Here is a 19878-nt window from a genome sequence, read left to right as displayed (position 1 = left end):
ACCTGTAATGGCAGCATGGGGAGAAGGACACCCCCCCAAGGGGACTTTACTTGGACACTCTGTTTAGATTGAGGGAACGGTAACCTACTGTGACCTAGGGATGGAGGGTGTTGTGTTCTCTGCTATGCCTGGAAATGTGCTGTGCTAAGGGAAGACCCTGGCCTGGGATCCTCTGATCATATAAACAGGTATTTTCGAACACTACCTGAGTGAGGAGGAGCTAGTTGCTCACTCCCCAAAGATTTTGGTCCCCCCAAGAATGTATAAGGTGGAGGGGGTATGCTATGTTATGTTATGTATTGTGCTGTGTTACTGAATGGTATGTTTTGTTTTAGTCCTTGTGGCCACCCTGGTAATAAATTGTTTTGTTATGCTTAAGTTTCTTGACTCAAGATTTAGTTTTGAATAAACACAGTGCTCATTATACCTTGTGCTTTGACCCTTAAAATATATCAGCATCATTCCTCAAGTGTGCTGTGTTGATTAGAGTTACAGTTAGCCAATCATGTGATGTATTACTGCAGAGCTGTTTTAATTTGCATTTCTCTAATCAAAGTGATTTAGAGAATATCTTCATATGACACAGTACACAAAGAAAAAGTCAAAATGACTACATAATTTAGACATAATGGGTGATACCGTAAGAAAACTTTTTAAAAATCAAATTAACCAAAGTTTTATGTATCATTGTTTTTTTTCATAAAACAAGCTCCTAGTTTTATTTGCTAGCTTAATAGTTTTCTTTCAGTTTTTTAATTCTCACCTTTGGTTTTCAGAATTTCCAATTTGGTGTTCAATTGGGGATTTTTACTTTGTCCTTTTTCTAGTTTTTTTTTAAATTGCATACCTGATTCATTAATCTTTCTCTATTTTATTGATGTAAGAATTTAGAGAAATAAATTTTCCTGTAAGTACAACTTTGACCATATCCTATATATTTTTGGTATGTTGCTTAATTGTTTTCATTTTCTTCAGTTGTAATTGTTGATTGTTTTTATGATTTGTTTTTTGATTCACTTATTCCTTAGATTATTGAGCTTACAATTTTTAATCTGTCTTTTCAATTCCTTTTGTTGAGTGTAATTTTTTATTGTATTCTGATCTGAACTGAGAGCATTTAATATTTCTGCCTTTCTGCATTTGATTTTGAGGTTTTTGTGCCCTAATACATGGTCAGTTTTTGTGTAGGTGTTATGTACTGCTGAGAAAAAGGTATATTCTTTTTTATTTCCATTCACTTTTTTCCAAAGGTCTGTCGTATCTAACTTTTCCAGAATTCTATTCACCTCCTTAGTTTCTTATTTATTTTTTGTTGGATTTATCAAGTTTTTAGAGGGGATAGTTGAAGTCCCCCACTAGTATAGTTTTGCTGTCAATTTCTTCTTGTGATTCATGTAACTTTTTTTTTTAAAGACTTTTGGATGCTATATCACTCCATGCATATATGTTTAGTATTGATATTACTTCATTGTCAACAGTACCTTTTAGCAAGATGTAGTTTCCTTCCTTATCTCTTTTAATTAGATATATTTTTCACCACCCTTGTGTCTCATTCCCTCCCTCCCACCCCTTATGCTGAAGCATAGTAGATTTTGCTTCATATTTTTTCCTTTACTTTTTGTGTATCTCTCCAGTTCAAGTGTGTGTCTTGTAAACAACATATTGTAGGATTCTGGTTTTTGATCCACTCTGCTATCTGCTTCCATTTTATGGGAGAGTGCATCTCATTCACATTCCGTTATGATTACTAACTCTGTATTTCCTTCTATCCTATTTTTCTTCCTGTTTGTTCTCTCTCCTTTTACCCTTTCCCTCCCCACCAGTGTTTTGCTTCTGTCCACTGCCTCCCCTAATCTTCCCTCCCTTCTGTCAATTCCTTCCTCCCCTCATTACTTAATCTCTTCCCCTACTACTTCCCTGTAGGCTAAGCTAGATTTCTGTACTCAATTGATTATGTATGTTATTCCCTTTTTGAGTCAAATCTTTTTTTTTTTTTTAAAGCAATCAGGGTTAAGTAACTTGCTCAAGGTTACAAGGCTAGTAATTTCTGGGAGTGGTGCTAAGTATCTGAGCCCAGATTTGATCCCCAGGTCATCCCGACAGTGGAGCTGGTGCTCTTACTCTCTGAGCCACCTGGCTGCCCCTAAGCAATTGGAGTTAAGTAACTTGCTCAAGGTTACACGGCCAGGTGTTTCTGGGTGGGTGCTAAGTGTCTGAGCCTGGATTAGATCCCCAAGTCATCCTGACTCTGGGGCTGTTTGAGTCAAATCTGACCCCCATCCTATTTTCCCCTCCACTGTAATAGGTCTTTCATTCCTCTTCATGTGAGAGAATTTTTCCTGTTTTACCTCTCCCTTCCTTCTGCTCCCATTGTAATCCTCTTTCTCACCCCTTAATTCTGTCATTCCCTCAAATTCACCTTATACCTACCCTCTTGTCTATGTATATTCCTTCTAACTACACTGTTAGTGATATAGTTCTTAAGAATTGCAGGTATCATCTTCCCCCTGTGGGGATGTAAACAGATTAGCCCTATTTTGAATCCCTTGTGTTTTCTCTTTCCTTCTTACATTTTTATGCTTCTCTTGAGTCTTGATATTCAAAATCAGGTTTTTGTTGTTGTTCAGATCTGGTATTCTCCTTATGAAAGCTTAAAAGCCTTCTATGTCATTGAATGACCATTTTTTCTCTCTGAAGTATTAAGCTGTTTCATCATTCTTGGTTGTAGTGCTAGCTCCTTTGCCTTCTGGAATATCATGCTAAATGACTCTGATCTTTTAATATTGTAGTTGCTAAGTCCTGTGTAATCCTTATTGTGGCTCATGATATTTGAATTATTTCTTTCTGGCCACTTGCAGTATTTTTTTTCCATGGTCTGGGAGTTCTGGAATCTGGCTATATGTATTGTTCCTTGGCATTTTCATTTTGGGATCTTTTTTTTTCTTTTTTTTGGGGGGGGGGTAAGGGAGGGTAATTGGGGTTAAGTGACTTGTTCAAAGTCACATGGCTAGTAAGTGTTAATTGTCTGAGCTTGGATTTGAACTCAGGTCCTCCTGACTCCAAGGTCGGTGCTCTATTCACTGTGCCACCTAGCCACCCTGGGATCTCATTCCAGAGGTGATTGGTGGATATTCATTCAATGTCTGTTTTATTTCGGGTTCTAGCTTACCAGGGCAGTTTTCTTTGTTAATTTCTGGAAGTATACTTTTCAGGTCCTCCTTTTGATACAACTTTCAAGTAGTCCAATGTTTCTTAAATTATCTCTCCAGGATCTGTTTTCCAAATCAGTTGTTTTTTCAATGAAGTATTTTAGATTTTCTTCTAATTTTTTCATTCTTTTGATTTTGTTTAATTCTTGATGTCTCATAGAATCATTAGCTTCCACTTGCCCAATTCTTATTTTTAGAGAATTATTTTCCTCAGCGTTTTATTTCTCCTTTTCCATTTGATTAGTTCTACTTTTTAATTGTTTTCTTTTTCCAAGCTGTTGACTCTTTTCTTTCCTGATTCCCTTGCATCTCTTTCATTTCTTTTTCCAGTTTTTCTTCTACCTCTCTTATTTGGTTTTTATACTCCTTTTTGAGCTCTTCCATGAATTCTTTCAGGATTTATAACCAGTTACTGTTTTTCTTTGGGACTTTGCCAACAGGTATTATGATGTTGTTGTCCTTTTCTGAGTTTGTGTCTTGGTTTCTTTTCCATATCACCATAATAACTTTCTGTGGTCAGATTGGTTTTTTGTTGTTTTTTGCTCATCTTTTCCAGCTTTTTCCTTACTTTTAAATTTGAGCTCTGTTTTGGGGATAGAAGGGACACTATCCCAAACTTCTTGTGCCCAGGCTTGTGCTGGCTGTTGGCCTGGTGCTGCACTGGTGCTGCACTGGTGCAACCCTGAGGTCCATGGTAGACCCTTGTGCCTGCTGCTGTGCTGAAGGGATAAGGTGAGTTTCTGTCATGACAGGGTGTAAGGGTCTGGCAGCTTACTTGGTGCTACTTTAGGGCATATGGGGGGAGGGGTCCCTGTGCTGGTATCTGCCTGTTTTCCTTGGGCTGTGGTGAATCACGTGGTAGGGCATCTCAGTGTTAGCATCTGCCTGTTTACCCAGAATTGGGACAAAGCACATTGGGGCTTCTGATGCTGGATATTTTCCCTTATGGTGGGCATGGGGGGGGGGTTAGGCCCTGGTGTCTGTCCTTCCCTGGTGCTGTGCTGAAGTATGTTGGGGTCCTGGCACTGACATCTGCCTGTCTATTCTGAGGCACATGGTGGATTCTGGTGTTGCCGTTTGTCTCCTGGCATTGCATTAAGGCTCAAAACATTTTGCTGGATTGCTGAGGTAGAGTCTTCTGCTGGCTTGCCAGGGCACTTCCTGTCCTGGACTGTGCTCTCCCTTTACCCAAGTGAGACAGACCTTTCCTAGAGACCTTCTACGTTTCTTGGGCTAGAAGATTGTTTTACATGATCTTTTTTTGGTTCTATTGTTCCAGAATTTGTTTTTTGGGATGCTATTTTATAGTAGTGTTGTAGGTGAATATGGGAGAATTCAGGTGCTTTCTGACACTTTTATTGAAGGCATTGCTATACACCACTACTTTGACATTGAGACCAGATGAGGCCATTGTCACAAAGATAGATTGGATAATGGTTCATATGAAGAACAATTTCTAAGAAATTAAGAAAATCCAATGTCCATCTTAGTAAGTTTTAAGAATATAGCTGTGAGGGGCGGCCAGGTGGCTCAGCGAGTAAGAGCACCGGCTCCAGTGTCGGGATGACCTGGATCAAATCCGGGCTCAGATACTCAGCACCACACGCAGAAATAACTGGCCGTGTAACCTTGAGCAAGTTACTTAACCCTGATTGCTTAAAAAAAAAAAAGAATATAGCTGTGAAAACTGATTATTTTTTGGCAAATCTGAAATAAGCTATTGACAGCAACTTCCTTATGATCTAAGAAGGATGCCCAGAAACTTACTGGAGTTTCATAAAAATTGCTTTCTTGACTTGAGTATCCTGATGGCCCCCAGTTACAGACTCACAAGGCCTAAAGCAGGTCATCTAGTAGTCTGTCCCCTGAGAAATTTCTGATTCTATAGGATCTATGCTTTGGGGCATTTCTACCTATAAAGGCCAGGTTGAGTAGATATTTTGGCAGGCACCAGAGGGTGGCCAGAATAAGTAACCCTTAGACTTCTGGAGCTGTAAGTTCCCCAAAACATCTGCTAACTATTACCCTTAGAAGCAGCGGCTCAACTGTTTTCTGGCCCCTACTTGCTTCTAATAATTTGTGTAGAGTTTCTTGTTACAATATGGGTAATACAAGATTTTCCCTGTAATAGGATAGTAGGACACAGGTGACTTCTATGTCTAAATGGAAATGATGGCTTCCTATCACCTAAAGAATCCCTCTCATATGGGATTTATGCCCTTCAGCCTCATTAGTCCCTAAGGGGACAGACTGCTAGATGACCTACTTTAGACCTTGTGAGTCTCTAACTGGGGGCCATCAGGATACTCAAGTCAAGAAAGCAATTTTTATAAAACTCCAGTAAGTTTCTGGGCATCCTTCTTAGAATCATGAGGAATTTACTGTCAGTAGCTTACTTCAGTGGATCTTGAGATTATAGGAGTCACTATACAACCCTTCTCTGCTGACCTTTCCATATATAGACAATTTTAACCAAAACTAAGTATCCTTGATATATTAGGTCTAAGTAAACCTCTTTTTGTTTGTTAACTGTTTAGCAATTTATCTGTTTCATTTTATCTCAATATTGAACTAATAGGGTACAAATGAAAGATCTGTCCTTAACATCTTTCGTCTCCAAAACATTTATTCTCACAGATGCCCCCTGATTCTTGTTATTTGACTTATAGCCAAATCCTGAAGCCATGCTATATTTCTGGGACTATACCCAGAATGCAAAAAAAAATTTTTTTTTCCTCAAGGCAGGCTGGTTATAGTGTTTGGTAGTCTTGGAGAGTAGGGAGGGGTAGGCTAGGGATTTGCATAGCACTAATGCATCAAACTAATTTTCTTTAGAAACTTTACCTCTTAACTTGCAGATCCCCATTGAGCTTCTGGCTACAATGTAAATTCATCCAACTTCTTCAGAATAGTCAACAACCATGAGGGAATGCTGAACCTGGACCTTTCTTTGCCTTCTTCAACACTCACTGAGATACTTTGTCAGTGAAACCTTCTCTATTCCATTAAGAAGATCTCCACATACCTCAAGAAAAAATCTTTGCCATAGGGTGTTGTGGTCTCATATTTGACCCTTCTCTCTCCCCTATCTTCTGTATTTGCATCACCCTTCCTCCACTTCAGTCATGACCTAAGCCAAAATGCAGACTCATCCCATTAATTTTATGCCATTTGTATTGGGTGAACCTGACTCAGGCCAGTAACCTCTTCATTTTAGGTTTGGTATTGAAATGAAATGAAAAAAATGTACTGGAAAATGTCACTAAATCTGCTAGTAATATACCTGAAAGGTAAAAGAATTAAAGAACCCTCATATACTAAAATAATTATGACAACTCTTATGTGTAGAAATGAGCTGGAAACAAAGTGAGTGTCAATAAATTGGGGAATGGTTGAACCATGTTATGTGGGTGTAATGGAATATTACTGCATGAAAATATGAAATGGATAGAATCAGAGAAACATTGGAAGACTTGTATTAACTGATGCAGAGTGATATAGAACTAGGAGAAATTTATGCAATGACTATCGTATGGTAAAGGAAAAACCACTTTCAAAAACAATGCTTTATTAATAGTGACCAGTCACAAATCCAGAAGACTAACTATCAAGCAAGCTCTTGGTAGAGAATTGATAGACTACTGGTACAGAAAAAAAAGTCTAACCTCTTCTTCAGTTGGACATGTAAATATCCTTTAGGCATGTATTTTTATTTTTCATAATTAGTCCTTTGGAATTGTCTTAGATTTTAGATCATTGCTATTACTGTATGGGGTCCCTCTCCAATCATCTTGATCTATATCTCACCACTGGGCCCAGAAGGCTCAGGAAGAGAAAGTGAGGCTGGTGACTTTGCACAACTCTACCTCACTTAAATCCACTTTACTTTCATGTCATGGCATCACCTCCTTGATGTCATGGTCCTCTTCGGTAATAAATCAACACTGTGAGTAGTAAAAGCTGGCCCAATGGGGACCCAACTGGAGCTGGCCAATTGGGCAATACAGCTTTCAATCCTTCCTTCCTTCCCTCCCTTGTTATCTTGGGGTTACTGGCTACATATCTTTCTTAAGGATCATACCTTAAACCCAAATCACTCTGACTCACCAAGTGCCCAACAGTAGGTCCCAGGCCAAACTTCACTTCCTCCTTGTTTCTGCCCAGATTAACTCAGAGTGAATGTAAATAGGAATTGTTTCTCTTTTGCCCAGAAACCCTGAGGATCTTTCCCTCCCAGTTTGATTTTTTTTTTGGGGGGGCTAGGTTAAAGAGGCCCTTCTTTGCCTCTTTTTTCCAAAACCTGTTCTAAATCAACTGATTGGGAGTTGCCTCAAACTGAGACCTGCAGAAGACCTTAGTTTTAAAAGGCCAAGGTCTTTCACTGTATCTGGGTCATCTCTAGTCATGCTGATGTGTATCTAACCACTGAACCCAGATGGCTCCCGAGGTAAAAATGAGTCTGCTGACTTTGCACAGTCTGACCTTACTTAAATCCAGTTCACTTGTTGTCATGGCATCACCTCCTTGGTGTCATGGTCTTCTTCCAGAATGAAGGACCAACAACAAACAAGCTGTTGCTGTGAACAATGATCTCCTGGTTCTTTTCACTTCATTCTGTTTCAGTTCAAACATTATTTCTTATAGCACAGTAGTACTCCCTTACAATTATATACCACCACTTGTTCAGCCATTACATTGTTGATGAGCATCCCCTTAATTTCCAGTTCTTTGTCATCACAAAAAAGAGCTGCTGTGAATATTTTTTTTTACATATTTGTCCTTTTCCTTTTCCTTTGAACTCTTGACAGACCTAGTATTGGTATTGCACAAAGGGTATGCATAGTTTTATAGCCCTTTGTTCTGCAGAATGGTTGAATCATTTCACTACTCCACCAGGAGTTAATTAGTATGAGATGGTTCCTCAGAGTTGTTTTAATTTGCATTTTTCTAATCAGTAGTTAATCAGAGCATTTTTTTTTTTTTTTGGTGGGGAGGAAGTTTAGTGACTTGGTCACACAGCTAGTAAGTGTCAGAAGCTACCAGGGTAGGTGTTCCATCTACTACACCACCTAACTATTCCTAGAACATTTTTTCATATGCCTATAGATAGCTTTGATTTCTTCTTCTGAAAACTGCATATTCATCCTTTGACCATTTATCAGTTGGAGAATTTCTCATATTTTTATATATTTGACTCAACTCTATATCAGTATATATCTGAGAAATGAGGCCTTTATCAGAGAAACTTGCTATAAAGATTTTTGATGCTACTTAATTGTCCATGATACCTTTTAGCATAATGGAGTTTCCCTGATTATCTCTTTTAATTAGGGCTGTTTTTGCTTTTGCGTTAATTACTACTCCCTGAATTTTTTACTTTAGTTAAAGCCTAGTAGATTTGCTCCAGCTTTTTGTTTTAATCCTGTGTCTTTTGTTTCAAGTGTGTCTCTTGTAAACAACATAATGTTGGATTCTGGTTTTTAATCCAGTGTTTTGTTTCCATTTTAGGGTAGCCTCATCCGGACTATTGTGTATTTTTGTTCATCCTATTTTCTTTTCTTTCTCTCTCTTTTTATTTTGTCCCTTTGCAAAAACCTATTTTATATCTAACTACTGCCTCCCTTAATCTGCCCTCCCTTTTATTATCCTCTTTCTCTCACCTCTTTCCCCTCAAACTTTCCTACTAGATAAATTACATTTCTCTATACAAATGAGTATGTGTATGCATATGTGTGTGTATACACACATATATAGACATACATACATATGTGTGTATATGTGTATACATCCATCTTTGTCTCTATCTCTCATCTAATCTTCTTCCCTCTTTGAGCCAATTATGATGAGAGTGAGGTTCAAGCTTTACCTGCCACTCCCAACATTTTTTCTTCCACTATAAAATTTCTTCCATGCTTGCATCTTCTATGTGAGAAGAATTTCCCCATTCTACCTGTCCTTTTCTCCTTCTTTCAGGGCATCCCTTTCTCACCCCTTACCTCATTTTTGACATCATTCCATTATAATCAACTCATCCCCATGCCCTCTGTCTATGTCCTTTTAACTGCCTTGCATGTTTCATCTTCCTGTATAGGGATGTAAAGAGTTTAACTTTGAATCCCTTATAATTGCTCTTTTTATGCTTCTCTTGAATCTTCTGTTTGAATATTAAAATTTCTATTCAATTCTGGTCCTTGCAACAGGAAAAATCCTGTATTTCATTAAATATGAATTTGCTAAGTAGATGATGTCTAGGTTCTTTTTTTTTTTCTCTTAGATCATGTCTTGTAGGTAATCCGGTAATTCTTAAATTATCTCTCCTTGATTTGTTTTCCATGTCATTTGTTTTTTTAATGAGATATTTTACATTTTTTCTACTTTTTCTTTTGATATTGTTTTGTTTTTTTGATGTCTCATGGAATCATTAGCTTCCACTTGCCTGACTCTAATATTTAAGGTATTATTTTCTTCATTGAATTTTTGTATCACCTTTTCCTTTTGGCTAATTCTTGTTTTTAAGTGGATTTTTTTCAGTGGATTTTTGGGCATCTTTTGACCATTTGACCTATTCTGTTTTTTAAGGTGTTTTTTTTGGTGTATTTTTTGTGCTTGTTTTGTGAACCTATTAATTCTCTTTTCATCATTTTCTTGTATCATTTTCATTTCTTTTTCCAGTTTTTCCTCTACCATTCATCTTTCCTCTCTCTAACTTGCAGGACTTCTTGTTGAGTTTGGGTCCACTTAACATTTTGCTTTGAGGCTTATTTTGGTAGCTTTTTTTCACATTATTGTCTTCTTCTGAGTTTGTCTTGGTCTTCCCTGCCACCATTGTGGTTTTTATGGCCATTTTTTTTTGTTTTCTCATTTTCCCAGGCTATTTCTTGACTTTGAATTTTATATTCAAGTTGAGCTTTGTTCTCCTGTGGTTGGAGAGGCATTGTCTTAAGCTTCTGTTTTTTTTTCATGCTGTTGTTTTCAGAACAGTTATGAGGATCTGCAGGTTTTGATACTTCCAAGGTGGTGTGATCCTGGGAGAGATGTGGTCACTTCTGTCCTGACGTGCACTCTGGTCTTTACCCAGGAAGGTCCCTTGGTCCTCTGTAGTACTACTCACTAGCACTCTTCTTTGTTTTGGAATTGTGACCAGCATCCCAGTTCCCTTGTAACTCACCATCAGCTCTCTTCTCCACCCTGGAATTGTGACCTAGAGCTGTATATGTGCAGTAGAGTAGCCAATGAGTACCAGCTGTAACCAGTACCAACAGAGGATCCCCGGTAATCTATTTCTGACCAATTTTCTGACCTCCTTACTATCTTTGAACTGAGAACTCCTGAAGCTACTGCTTCTATGACTGCTAAGGCCCCTGCTGTAAGTGTGTGCTCCACACAGTCCTCCACCCTGGTGATAGACTTTTCCTGCTGACCTCTTAAGTTTTCTTAGGCCATGAAAATATCTCACCCTAATCTTTTGTTGACTTTGCCTCTTCAAAATTTGATTTGAAGCATTATTTTAATGTTGTTTGGAGGGGTATGTTGGGAGAATTCAGCTGAGTGGCTGCCTCTAATCTGCAATCTTGGCTTCACAGATTAGTTATCTATCTTTTTTTTTTTTTGAGGGGAGAAGGCAAGGTAAGGCAATTGGGGTTAAGTGACTTGCCCAAGGTTATACAGCTATAGTAAGTGTTAAGTGTCTGAGACCAGATTTTAATAACTCAGGTCCTCCTGACTCCAAGGCCAGTACTCTATTCACTGTGCTACCTAGCTGCCCCTAGTTATGTATCTTTAAAAACCAATTTTAATATTTTTACTAACATGGGTGGGTTGAATTCTCCAGAAATGGATAAACAAGATTGGTGAGGTGGAAAAAAACCCTGCCTTTGAAATGAGGAGAGTTTGATTCTAGTGACGAACTGCAAACAGTTCAGTGTGTGACCTTAAGCAAGATGCTCAATATCTTTGGATCTCAATTTCTGCATGTAATAATTGATGAGATTGGACATTTAAGATCCCTTCTGGCTCTAAAATTCTGTGGGAAGAGATGAACTTCTGGTATTGGGGGGGAACAGGAGAATGAAGAAGATTGATATTGGTAGCAATTGGTGTTTTTTTTCTTTCAAATTTAAGTTAATGAAATGGTTACAGTTAGTTACCTTTGAACACACAGAGCTAGAAATAATCAGATAACTTTAGAAGAATAACACACAAATATTACATTCCTTTTATTTATTCTTCTAGGTCATTAGGAATTCTCCAAATGCTTTTGATTGCCTGATGCTGTTGCTGCTAAAACCAAAATGGCTTTAAATTCAGTAAGTTGTTAATTATTACCTTTTAAGCTATTTGTTCTTTAGCTGCTCCTGTCAATTCCATTGGTAACATGGTCCATGGATTTAAAATGTATTACTTGCACAATGAACAAATATATATACATTTTCTAGTTTCCCCAGTAATTTTCTATGTGAGAGGTAAGTCTAAGGAGTTAGTAGTGGTATAGAGACCAACTTCAGAGTGACTTACTTTCTCAGAACTATGAAGTGATAATGCCTACAGGCATGGTCTATGATGTGATATCCTGATATCCATTATTTATATTCTCATCATGTTACCATTTCCTATTTTGTTTGGGGTGTAAAGATTAGAAGAGAAAAGATGGTGGAAAAAAGAAGAGGGATGAAGTCTGGGGAAGAATGGGCCATGAGAAAGTGTGTGTGTGTGTGTTTGTGTGTGTGACTTCCTTTATGTATAGGCAAAGAAAGATAACTAAGAAGCTATTCCATAGCCACACATTTCTTTTTGAACTGGGGAAGACACAGCTTTCTCACTCAACTAGGAGATAACTGCCTTTCACCTCTGAAACTCTCCTCTTCCCATTCCATTGCAGCTACATATAGAACAACTGATACCAATTTCCCAATCTCTATTTATATAAGCTGGTAACAAGAGTCATTGCATTTATTTTTCTCTTTTAAATCTAAAAATACATCTTACTGTTTAATAGGATACAGACTTCTTTCTATTATTTTTTAAAGTATACTTTAAATTTTAAATCACCTTATTTTCTACAACTGTATATTTGTGTCAGATTGATTTCATTTTAATATAATATTCTCAAATGGCTTCGGTGCAAGTTAAAACATTTTTACAAGACTTTATTTTCTTTTAAACTGTCTTTGTTCCCTTTTGCTTCTACCATGTTACCATTAAGATTAATGATTACATACAGCTTTCTTTATTTTCCCGACACTCTTATTTTATTTATTGGTGAGTTATTGGCACAGCCAATACTAGTCAGCCAATATATGGTTATTTCTTTAATAGGAATATTTCATTGGAGGTAACGGTGTAAATACTATTTTAGTTATTAAACTGCCATGGTATGTGGACAAGACCTGACTTTTAGAGTGCATGATATAAAAATGCATAATTATGATAGCTAAAATTTATATGCAACTTTAAAATGCAAGGCATTTTACTTAGTTCATTTGATCTTCTCAACAGCAGTGTGAAGTGGGTATTATTTTCATCACCATTTTGTATATAACATCCCCATATGTTATCAATGCTTGAATTTAAAAATGCTAGGTGTGAATAAAAATATAAAGTATTATATAATAAAACAATTCATAATTTAATTAATTTTTATGGCAACTATATTAATTCATGCAAGCAATGTAAAGACCTTTCCTCCTGTTATATTAATAAGTTTTCTGATTTTATTCAGCTTTCTATTTGTCTTTATGTGTATGTAATGCTTTCCAGTTTTGATTGTTGGGTGAGAGATTTGAAGGGAACCAGGCTTCTCATATACCCCACCAGAAACATTAATATGAATAGTAAAATATAGGAAACTAGATTTTAAAAAGAAATAGAAACCAAATAAGAGAAAATGAGCAAAAGCAAAGTGCTACTACAGGAACATCTAAATAGGTAAAATACCAGTTGCAATGCAAGTGGGAAAAAAAGAGACATTTTCCTGTAGGATAATCTTATAAATTATGAATTTAAAGAAATGGAAAAATTAATACTGGTAAAGAAATATAATAAGAAAGACAATAAGACCTTTAAATAAAGTCAACTTATTCTCTGATGCTTTGTGCATTTCAGTGCAAAAATGGGGAAAGGTGAAGATGCAGGGAAATATATGGGAAAGGATGGTTCAGGAGAAAGAAACGAGAGAGGTCAAAGGTTCTATGTTATATAGAAGTATTAGGAAGATCTTATTTTAAAAAAATGTTAGGCACTGAACCTCACAATAAAATTGACCATCAATAGACAGGAAAAATTTATGGAAGTGCAACTTGTCCCTGGGTCATTTGTTTGAAGAGTCTTATCATCAACTTCTCAGAGCAAAGAAGAGAATTTATAATAAACAAGAAAGCATAGTAATGAGAAAAAAATGGTGCACAATTAATATTTAACACAGAATTATTAAAATAATGCTATTGAAAATAGAAAACTGAGAATCAGACAACAGAAGAAATGTAACACTGGCTGTAATATTTTCATGGAGAAGTTAAACCTACATGGAAAAATGATAATTGTAACTCATAAGACTGTTCTCAGTATGACAATAATTGAAGGGAATATATGTGTGTGTATACACACATACATAAATGTATAGGAGGGTGTATGTGTATGTAAATATATATGTGAGTGTGGGCATATATGTATGTTCATGTATACATAGACAGAGGACACAGGATGAGTTTAATATGAAGGAATGATATCTAAAAAATAAAATTGAGGTGAGAGAGGAATTTATTGGGAGAAGGAAAAAAGGAGGAGATAGATTAGGGTAAATTATCTCATATAAAAGAGGCAAGAGAAAACTCTTACAGTGGAGGGGAAGAATAGAAAGGTGAAAGGGAATGGAACAACCTTATTCTCATTGAATTTGGCTTAAGGAGGGAATAACATACACACTCAATTGGTTATCTTACCCTACAGGAAAATAGGGGGTTAGGGGATAGGAAGGGGGATGATAGAAGGGAAGGCAGATTGGGGGAGAGGGTAATTAAAAGCAAACATTTTTGAAAAGGGATAGGGTCAAAGGAGAAAATAGAATAAGTGGGGGTCAGGAGAGGTTGGAGGGAAATATAGTTAGTCTTTCACAATATGGAAATAATTTGGGTAATTGCACATATATGACCTATATTGAATTGCTTGTCTTCCCAGTGGGGGCAGGTGAGGAGGGAAGAAAGGAAAAAATCTGGAACTCAAAGTTTTAAAAACAAATGTTTAAAAAAATTTTGTTTTTTACTTGCAACTGGGAAATAAGATGTACAGGCACTGGGGTATAGAGGTCAGTCTTGCCCTGCTAGAAAGTTAGGGGCATAATGGGGGACAATATAGGAGAGAACAGATTGGGGGAAGGGGTATTCAGTGGGCTTGCTATTTTGGGGTGGGGGTCGGGGAAAGATGGGGAGAAAAAATTGTAACTCATAATCTTGTGGAAATGAATGTTGAGAACTAAAAATACGTAAATAAATATTTTAAAAAAGAAGTTAAACCCATGTTAAAGAATTACTATAGTAAGTTGAAAATGCCTTAGAAAATATTTGACTTTGTTGCCAAATAGAAAGTGATGACTTGCAAAGGCAATAACAAGTTAGAAATATATACTTGTCTATAAAGTCTTACAAAAAAGAATGATAGATTGATTATCTGTCTTAAATCAGAGAGAAGTATTGGAAGGTAAAACCAGTCTCTCCCCTCTCCCTTCTCTCCCCCAAAAAAGAAGTTTGTAAGATATTTACCTCAGTAAAGTCATCCCAAGGACATTCATGGATAAAAACGTATAATGGATTATGAAAAGAAGAACAATGGAAAACATCTGCAAAAATTGTTATAACAAAATGTTCCTCTTCATCAAGAATAGTGGGACCCTGGGGCGGCCAGGTAGCACAGTGAATAAGAGCACAGGCTCCAGTGTCGGGATGACCTGGGGATCGAATCCGGGCTCAGACACTTAGCACCCACCCAAAAACACCTGGCCGTGTAACTTTGAGCAAGTTACTTAACCCCAATTGCTTAGGGGCGGCCAGGTGGCTCAGCGAGTAAGAGCACCGGTTCCAGTGTCGGGATGACCTGGGGATCAAATCCAGGCTCAGATACTTAGCACCACACCCAGAAATAACTGGCTGTGTAACCTTGAGCAAGTTACCTAACCTCGATTGCTTTAAAAAAAAAAGAAAAAAAAGAATAGTGGGAGCCCCACACTTGAAGCCTAAACATCACAGTTCCTGAATTGTTCACTTCTATGAAGTAGAAACAGCACAAAAAGAACAAAGATCGGAACAGTAGAAGGATTGGACCAATTATATAGAGAGGTCATCTATGCTGGAGTTATTGTGAGGGTATTGAGGAACTGAGTATAAGGTAGGAAGAACATTGAGGAAATAATTTAAAAGGAGTGTAAGTTACTAAAGGAGTGGGGAAAAAATCTGAAAACTCATTGAGACAAAAAAATTTGAGAAAATAACCTCTGTGACTACTGTCACATCTATATAAACAAAACAAAAAAAGAGGACCAGAATCTATACACAAATGAAAGCACCCTTGATGAAGCTATCACTAAGAAGAAAGGAGGCCTTGCACAGATATTCAACAGTGGGCCATATTTATTTGAATCATAACTGACAGAAAAATATAGAGAATATAAAATCCCATTGTACTTAGCATTTATTAATTATTGAACAGGCTTTTACTTTATTTTACCCTTATGGGTCTTGTACAAGATTACTCCTATCTATATAGTAAGATCATTCAAGACTCTTTGCAATAGAAAATAGCAGTATTAATCGTGTTTAATGGCTTGCTCACAATAACTATCAGATGTGGCATAAAACAGGGATATATGTGCTCATGAAAAGTATTTTACCACCATGAAGGAGGAGATCCAGCTCAGAGTACAGATTGAAGAGGGATTTTCAGTTGATGATAAGGCCATATAGATTCATCTCATGGTAGCTTACATTGTGTTGACTGCATCGTTCCCCAAGACATTACAGAGCCTCCTGGAAGAGATTTGTAGTTCTGCGAAAGTTTGGCCTGTCAACCATATAGAAAAAAAACCAGATGAATGAGGAATATTGCCCAGATTTCAATGTTAGAATGGGCACCCTATAGTGATTGTCCAACAATATGTAAATCTGGGACAGACAATTCACATACATGCATACAAGCTGTGCTCACAGTTTAGAAAAGGGAGGAAAATGATCTAGGTTGCTTTTTGGAAAATTGCAGAGCACTTTTTATTATCTTTTTCATATATACATATTTTAGTTTGCAACATTCACTTATATAAGATTTTGGGTTCTAAATTTTCCCTTCCTCCTTCCCCTCCCCCATCCCCAAGATGGCAGCTCATTTTAAAAATATAATTATTTTACTAGTATTGTAGCATGGAAGCAAGACCTGCAAGACCATTGCCAGTCAAGAGGTTAAACGAACATCTCGCAGAGGGCAAAGGAGAGGCACTTGGGGAGAGCAGGGCATAAAATGAGTAATTCCAAGGATCTAGAGAGGATAGATGGTCAGAGAGCTCCACTAGTATCCTCATGATTACAGGAGGAAGTGAGGAATGCCTCCAGTGTGTTTTATTCTTTGGTAAATTTGGGAGGATATGTATGGGAACTGAACTGGATAGATAGGCATAGATGGTTTGCTATATGTGTTTATTAGGGTAAGCTCCTGTAAGATCAGAGATTTAAGTGAGTAAAGTAATCAGGGTCAGTTTAGAGTAGTGGACAGAAGACCAATGTTATAGCTGGGAAAACTGGGTTTAAGTCACCCTGTTGACTCTTTAGGATGAGATCGTGGGTAAATCAATTTAACTTTTCAGTACCCTCAAGCAATTGTCTAAGACTAAATTGCACATTTTCCATTAGATAAATGAATAGAACACATGAAAAAATAATTTCTTAAGCTATCAACATCTATGTGAAACACTTCAAATGATTAATAATTAGAGAAATGCAAATTGAAAAAACTGTTTATATCTTACTCCCAGAAGATTGACAAAGATGATTAAAAAACATAAGTGATCCCTACTGGAGTAGCTATAGAAAACAGGCACACTAATGTAATGTTGATAGTTGTATAGTGGGCCAAGAATTAGATGTCAGATAACCTCCTCCTACTTCCATAATAGTCCATAGTTGATAAACTATTATTAAGCACCTAGCCCGGCATTGTGCAAATACAAATGTGATATCAACTGGGACTGTTGGAAGCAAGGACATTGTGGTATAGACATCGAACAGAGGGAGTTGATTTTGCTGCCAGGTGAACTGATTTAGGACCCAAATGTGAACCCTTTGGGCAAGAGGAATATAAAAGCAATCTTTTAGACCTTGGTAAGGGAATTCTAGAGAGGCCAGGGAATCTCTTTGCTGACTGCTTTTTAAACCTTCTTTCTTGTGTTTTGTTTGTTTTTATCTTCTGGACTGCTTCTAAACTACCTTGAGAATTACTTCTACCTCATGTTAATGGAAGATGATTTTAACTAAAGTAACATCTCCTTCAAACCTCTTGTTCTGAGTCTTCCATTGTATGAGATGCCGGGTAGTGACTCAGATGAGCTGTGAGCTGATCTAGCTATTCTGGAAAGAAATCTGGAGCCATACCCAAAAAGTCTTTAAAAGGTGACTTCTGACCCAGCAATATCACTTGCAAGTCATGGTATCACCTTCTTGATGTCACAGGTCCTCTCTGAGAATGAAGGACAAACAACAACCATTGCTAATACCCCAAGGAGATCAAAGAAATAAAAAAAAAAAGATTCATTTGTACAAAAAGTTTATGGCAACTTTTTTTTTAATAACAAAGACCAGAAACTAAGCAATTCCTGTCAATTGGGGAGTGGCTCAACACATAATGGTATATGAATGTAATGGAATATTATTGTACTTTAAGAAATCATGGAATTAATAGTTTCAGAAAAGCCGCAAGACCTGTTTGAACTGATGCAGAATGAACAAGCAGAAACAGAATAGATTGCATGATAACATTATAAAGAAAACCACCTTGAAAAACCAACTTTGCAGCGACCATTCACAAAGCTGGAGTACTGATGATGAACTATGGTATCTGCTTCTGACAGAAAGATGATGGAACAAAAGTGCTGATAAGGCATATGTTTTTGGCATTGCTAATGTAGGAATCTCTTTTTGTTTGATGATGCATATTTTTGTAAGGTCTTTTACCTTCCCCTTGCCCCATTTGGATGGGCGGTAGGGAAGGGGGGGGAGATAGAGATAGGGGAGAAAAAAAATAAAAATGGGTCATTGAAGCAATCTTTTTTAAATGCCCAGAAAATAATAGGAAGCCCAGAAAAAAATCAGACAACTTTGAAAAAGTTGCTATTTGTGTTTAAAGTATCAAGATGTATGCAATATCTATAATTTCACTACTGTTGTCTTTTTCTGTTAAACTATGTATGTGGAAATACTTATTTTTTTTTAAGTTCATAATCTTAAGAAAAAAGATTAAATCTTGGACAGTTTGGTCTGATTGGTGGAGGGTGTGTCCACATTGAGAGTTCCTTCTACCAATGATATCACAAATGCATACTCTTCTTCCCCAACCTCCCTGAAAAAAGAATAGGAAATTTATAACCTAAGTGAAAAAAGAACATACAGGAAGTAAAATTCCTGGAAGCAACTTAAACAAGAATTTAAAATATTAAATACTTTCTCCCCCAAATCAAGAAGAAATAATGAAGAAAACAACTACCATGGGGTTTATAAAAAAAAAAAAAACTTAGAGAAATCATTAAAATTGATTAATAAAAGGCTTTTCACAAAATTTAGATAATACAGATTTACTAGAAATAAAGGATCAGAAAAATCATTAAAATGTTCAAAGAATGGGAAAAACAGAATCATGTGGCAATCTTGGAAGACAGATCATAATGCATCAATCCCAGAATTACTAATATTTTAGGAAATTAAGGGCTGGGTTATGAATGCAAAATTTTCTCTCCAGAAATCTTCAGTTTTCCCAAAGAATGAAAGGAACATATGTATACAAAATGATGAGAATTGCTTAAATTTCCATCATGTGACCAAAAGCAGCTATTGATTGCTGCAATAGCCTGCTGATGAGTCTGCCTGCCTTGTCTTTCTTTACCCCAATTAATTCTCCATATAGCTCCTAAAGTGATTTTCCTAAAACACAGGTATGATCATCTCAAACTCTCCCATCCACCCTCAAATTCCAGTACTTACTATTACATCCAGGAGCAAATATAAAATGCTCGGTTTGTCATTCAAAGACCTTCATAACATAGTCCTCTCCTACCTTTTCAAACTTCTTAAAATTTACTCCCCAACTCTTACTCTTTGATCAAATGATGCTGGCATCCTGTGTATTCCATAAGGATACTCCATCTCTGTGCTCCAGGCATTTTCTCTGGTTGTCAGACATGCCTGGAATGCTGCTCTACCCACTCCAGACTACTGACCTCCCAGGCTTCCTTTAAGTGTTAAATAAAATTACATCCTCTACAGAAAGACTTCCTAAACCACTCTTTTTTGAAAATTAAAAAAATTTTTTTTTCATTTTTCAAATGCTTTATTAACTTCTGATTTACATCATTCATTTCCACCATAATTACAAATTTTTCTCCCCGTTTTTCCCCTACCCACTGCCCCAAAATAGCAGTCCCACA

At 36.8% G+C, this 19878-nt stretch overlaps 1 protein-coding gene across 7 annotated transcripts in view; it reads left to right on the top strand.

Moving 5' to 3' along the window:
- The window catches only part of TMPRSS2 (transmembrane serine protease 2), a 127468-nt gene that overhangs the window by 29538 nt on the left and 78052 nt on the right, over positions 1-19878 (top strand). For all 7 annotated transcript variants that reach the window (XM_069074867.1, XM_069074865.1, XM_069074866.1 and 4 more), the window contains one exon: positions 11442-11515. Coding sequence is in view for 4 of the 7 variants with exons in the window: in XM_069074865.1 (XP_068930966.1) it covers positions 11501-11515 (15 nt within the window). In the remaining 3 variants the exon portion in view is untranslated. The remainder of the gene's footprint in view (positions 1-11441; positions 11516-19878) is intronic.

This window comes from Petaurus breviceps, unplaced genomic scaffold (assembly GCF_028583685.1).
Source record: "Petaurus breviceps papuanus isolate PSGF00001 unplaced genomic scaffold, PetGlider_PUasm1.0 90897, whole genome shotgun sequence".
NCBI classification, from domain to species: domain Eukaryota; kingdom Metazoa; phylum Chordata; class Mammalia; order Diprotodontia; family Petauridae; genus Petaurus; species Petaurus breviceps.
This window is presented reverse-complemented; position numbering and strand designations above follow the sequence as displayed.